The following is a 5,310-nucleotide window of genomic DNA, read 5'->3' as shown; positions in this document are numbered from 1 at the left end:
AAATCAAAATAAATAGTTCAATTTTGTTATTACAACTCAAACAAACAGTTTATCGTTCAATACAACAAATAGTGCAATAAACACAACAAATAGTTCAACAATACAATATCGAACGCACAAATCATGATGCTCTTTGTCGTCCATTTCATGTCCACCACTCCTCAATGAGATCCTTCTGAAGATCATTATGCGCTGCGGGACGTCGAATGGCATGATAGGAGGCAACAAAACGGGCCACCCTTTCAGCCCTCCGTCGCACTCGCACGGGATGTCCCAAGAGCTCATACTGAGAGTAGTCTACATCTTGGCCACGCTCATTCTCGATGATCATGTTATGCATGATCACACAAGCGTGCATGATGTACCAAAACATTTTCTGATCCCAAAATCTAGCCGGTCCTCTCACAATAGCAAATTGGGCTTGCAAAATCCCAAAAGCTCTCTCCACATCTTTTCTAGCCGCCGCCTGAGCATTGTGGAAATCAAGATTTTTCTTACCTTCCAGCTTTTTCAACGGCTTCACAAAGGTTTGCCACTTTGGATAGATGCCATCCGCTAGATAACAGCCATAGTTGTATGTACGACCATTTGTTACAAACTGCACCGGTGGCAAATCATCATTTGCAATCTTACTCATCAGTGGTGACCGGTTGACAACATTGATGTCATTCAAAGATCCAGACATTCCAAGGAATACATGCCAAATCCAAGTCTCTTGATCGGCCACCGCTTCAAGGATTATAGTGGAACCCTTTTTTGGCCGTGGAATTGCCCATGCCATGCCTTTGGACAATTCTTCCAACTTCAATGCATGCAATCTATTGAGCCAAGCATGCCAGGAAAGCCGCGAGCTTTGTTCATCGCCAATAGCCTTGCGGCGTCTTCAGCATTGGGAGATCTCAAATACTCCTCGCCAAACACTTGCACAATTCCGACTGCGAAGCGCTTGACACACATGATGGCTTGGCTCTCACCCATAGCCAAGTGATCATCAACTAGATCAGCCGGGATACCGTGTGTCAACATACGCAAAGCGGCTGTCACCTTCTGAAAGGTGCTATGCCTGAGCTCTCCGGCGGCATTCCTCCTTTGCTGAAAAACCCGGTCATGGCTCGCTAGTTTCTCTGCAATGCGCCTGAACAAGTCGGTGCTCATCCTAAACCGGTGACGAAAATACAACTCCGGGTATGTGGGATTCTCCATGAAATAGTGCCTCATCAATGTGTTATGGGCATCGATCCTATCTCTCCAAATTTTCTGCCGACCCATAACCGAACCACCGTGCTTTGTTTTTTTATATGCATAGCTAGGATCATTGCAAGATCCTCCTCCTCTTCCATATCAAATTCTTCTTTGAAAGAATCATATGACGAACTCATCTACAATGTTCAATACTATGCTATAAAAACTACAATCAACATGCACCAAATTCATGAAGTTTGAGCAATACATACCTTGTAGGCGTTTTGTCGAACACCTTGCGGGCACCGAGCGGCAGCGGGCGCTCGGGCGCTGTTCGTCGAAGGACGGACGCGCGCGAGGGGCGGCGGGACTAAAGGGGGGGCGGAGAAGCCGCCGCGGCGCGGGGATAGGCCGGGGAAACGCCGGAACGGTCGCCGGGTGGGCGGGCGGCGGTGGCGGGGCGGCTGGATGGGGGTGGGAGTTGCGAGCGAGCGCGCGAGAGTCCAGCGCGCGGGAGCGGGTGCAGCAAATAAGCGGCGCGCGATTGAGTTTCGGCCCGCGCTGAACTACATATGCCGCGCGCGCTATTTTTGCACGCCCGTTGAAGCAACTATACCAGTTGCGCGCGCGCTAAAACGGGCAATTTTGCGGCGTGGCGCTAGTTTGGCGCGGCTGTTGGATGGAGATGCTCTTAGCCCAGCCCGCGATACGAAGAAGAAAGGCTCTAAAGTAATTACTCCAGGCCAAGCATCAGTACGTGAGCTCGAGCTCGCTCCCCTCTGCCGTCTCCAAACTCTCCACCACCCAAACCAAATCCTCGCCAATGGCGCGACTACTCTTCCAAACCCACACGGCCGCGCAAACCTTCGCCCCGAGCCCGCGCGGCAACCGCCGCCCCGCTCCCGCCGCGCCCCACGCCGTCGGCTTCCTCCGCGCCCTCTTCCCTGCCCGGCCGCCGCCGGCCAAGGCCGAGCTCCTCCGCCTCATCGCCGACCAGGGCCGCGGCCTCGAAACCCAGTCCGACCCGTCCCGCCTCGCGGACATCGTCTCCTGCATAGACGCCCTCGCTGCCTCCGCCCCGGACGCCGACACCGTGTCGGACGCCGCCAAGCTCTCCGGCACCTGGCGCCTCCTGTGGACGACCGAGCAGGAGCAGCTCTTCATCGTGCGCAACGCCCCCAGCTTCCGCACCGCCGCCGGCGACGTGCTCCAGGTCATCGACGTTCCAGCTGGGAGCCTCAACAACGTCATCACCTTCCCGCCCTCTGGCGCGTTCGTCGTGAACGGCAGCATCGAGATCCAACCACCCCAGCGAGTAAATTTTCGGTAGGACCTGATAACCAATTCTTTTTTGTTTGACAACTGCATTCTTGTTATTTGAAGGCGTGAACGGTGCTATATCGACGTTTTCTGTTTGCAGGTTTACACGTGCTATGCTGAAGGGGGGCAATTGGGAGGTTCCCTTTCCGCCATTTGGGAAAGGATGGTGAGTGCACAAGAGTTTGTTTGTTTGTTACACATTAACTTTACAAAACCACGTAAAAAGAACAAGGTGTAAGCACAGAGACTTGGCGATTCAGTTTAATCACTCTTTTAAGATCAGAAGACTTAAATTGTGTTTCACTGAAACAAACTGTGAGAAAATTTCTATGAGTAAGAATCAGATGAGTCGATTGGAATTTCATAGAGATTCTAAGCCTCCGTGCCTAATGAATAACTTCCAAGTCTTAACATTGTTTATCTCGTCCTCACACCAACCTCTTGTAAACTTTTTTCCGTGTTTGGTGTAAACCTCCTTGCCAAGCCTCTTGAAATCTTTGGCAATAAAAGATCCGCTGTGGTTGATCCCTAAAAAGGAGGATTGTTTCTTTTCTTCTTGGAAGATAGGGTGAGTGGGTGACACAGTTTCTAACTTCCAGCTTCAGTTAGGTCCTCACGTAGAAATAAGAGGAGATTGAGCAAATGATCATGGATTTGGGAGCCTTTCTCACCACCAGATTTGTAAATGGTGTCTTCAATTCTTCATTATTATTATTTTTCCGTAAGAACAGGAGGGGAAGAATCCTGGCATGGAAGGTAGAATGCTTTATCGGGAAAATGATTAGCGGTCTCACATGGTACTGTCATGTTGCTACAAAAATCAACTAACTTGAGAAATGGAGATTGGCTAGACATTACTGGATTTGGTTGGCCCGAACCTAAGTCTGCTATGCCTATATATATTTATATATCCATGCAAATACAACTCAATTTATTCATCTAAATAACACGGGTATCTGAGTAGGATATGGGAGGATTCAAGGTGATAATTTTCAGACTAGAAGCTTGATGTGTAAGATCAACGGTTTTCATGCCCTTTTTCCTTGTCTATATATTGTTAGGAGATAGGACACGGGAGAAAAGCTTAATCCAAGTGAGCTAGAAAATGACAAGTGTAATGTTGCCCTTTGGGTCCTTTTATTTATTTGAGCACCAGGTATTCTCAATACACATGCTAAATTACTAATGAAGACCAAATGGCTAAATACTTATGTAATGTTAAACTGGCCTTGATCCTTCCCTCTGCATATTACTGTTAATGATGTCAAACAGAATCTTTCGCTTTCCTGCAATGATATTTTCCATTATCTTCATTTTCAGGTTTGATACTGTCTATTTGGACGATGAAATCCGTGTAGCGAAGGACATAAGGGGGGACTATTTAGTTGTTGAGCGTGCTCCATATTCTTGGAACGGATAGTTGCTAAATTTTTGGTGGGTGCTTATCCACTTACACTTCATATTATGTGCGTAGACAAAAGATTTGCAGGACCTCATAATTTCCGAGCAAGTCTTTACCATTTACTAGGCCCTTCATTTTACTATACGACTAGCTAAATTGCTCGTGCAGGTATGCAGCTAGATACTCTACAGTAGGTAATGCCTATTAGGTACTCCCTCCGTCCTGAATTACTTGTCGCAGAAATGGATGTATCTAGAACTAAAAAATGTCTACATACATCCATTTCTACGACAAGTAATTCCGAACGGAGGGAGTACGTATGTATATGTTTGAAAATAGCACTGTAGTTTCTTATGGTTTGAAATCAAGTTGTAAATCTTATGCCACTTCAGCACTTGAAGATATATCTGATTAAAATGTGTTATTATAATTGGATTCACTAAAGTAAGCAGTGCAGATCTTCCTCTTTTATGAGATTTTTTTTCCAGCATTTCAGAGTGAATGTGGATTTAACCATGTTAGTAATATGAAAGGTATCATGCTCTGTATGGTTTTTCCTTTTGACAAAATAGCCATGGTGTGTTGCTAAAGATGGTTGGATAAACTTCAACCACATAAATATACAAAGATCTAGTGGTGGGAGTTTGGAAAATGCATGGTAAGTTCAATTTATGTGGTACATGCAATATTCTTCTTCGAAAAATTGGTTAAGACTTCAAGGTCAGTATATTGTAGAAATATATTTAACACCAGGCTCCAAGCATATGCTGGTTATGCCCATCAGGTTGTAAAACGCCTCAATTGCACTATGAAATGTTCGGGAACTGTCAGACTTCTTAAGCTTGGTATATAATTGTCATGGCCATGATAGTATAATTGCCAAATTGCACCTATTTTGTTAATATAAGTGTGCATGTCAGATTTATGTTTTGTAGAACTGGGTAAAGCGTAGCTTGAGGAAGAGGTTTGTGCATTTGATGCCTATCCTCATTTGAGTCAGGTCAATGTTTCATTTTCACAAGAAGATTATATGTGGTGTTTCAATATTGCTTTCTCTTTGGGAAAAGTGGCAAATCTACAGTTGGAAACTTAGCAGAGAGGAAAATTAAGATGTCTGATCTGTAACCACTTACCATGTTACCCAAGGCCCATGATAACTATGCTACAAGTCAAGCGTGTCTCAGGTACAATGTTACGTTGTTCATTATCTGCAAATAACTAAGATGAGATCAGTTGTATTGAATCCCTTCCAGATTGGATATATGCGGGACATTTCAGAGGATTCAGGCCATTGTGTTTACTATTATGATTGATTATATATGCATATTTTTGTATTTGGGGAAAAAAAATCTACACTTAAGGTTCGCTGCAACTTGTCAGAAACTATCCACTACTGTACATTCCTT

At 45.4% G+C, this 5,310-nt stretch overlaps 1 protein-coding gene across 1 annotated transcript; it reads left to right on the top strand.

Moving 5' to 3' along the window:
* Positions 1-1,858: 1,858 nt before the first annotated feature.
* LOC109750046 (probable plastid-lipid-associated protein 11, chloroplastic) lies at positions 1,859-4,348 on the top strand. Its single transcript, XM_020308994.4, has 3 exons — positions 1,859-2,508; positions 2,603-2,668; positions 3,823-4,348. Exons 1-3 carry the CDS (start codon positions 2,006-2,008, stop codon positions 3,920-3,922), a joined length of 669 nt encoding a protein of 222 aa, XP_020164583.1. The 5' UTR covers positions 1,859-2,005; the 3' UTR covers positions 3,923-4,348.
* The last annotated feature ends 962 nt before the right edge of the window (positions 4,349-5,310 follow it).

Source organism: Aegilops tauschii, chromosome 2, assembly GCF_002575655.3.
Source record: "Aegilops tauschii subsp. strangulata cultivar AL8/78 chromosome 2, Aet v6.0, whole genome shotgun sequence".
NCBI classification, from domain to species: Eukaryota; Viridiplantae; Streptophyta; class Magnoliopsida; order Poales; family Poaceae; genus Aegilops; species Aegilops tauschii.
The sequence above is the reverse complement of the archived record's forward strand: the minus strand, read 5'-3'. Positions and strand labels throughout refer to the sequence as shown.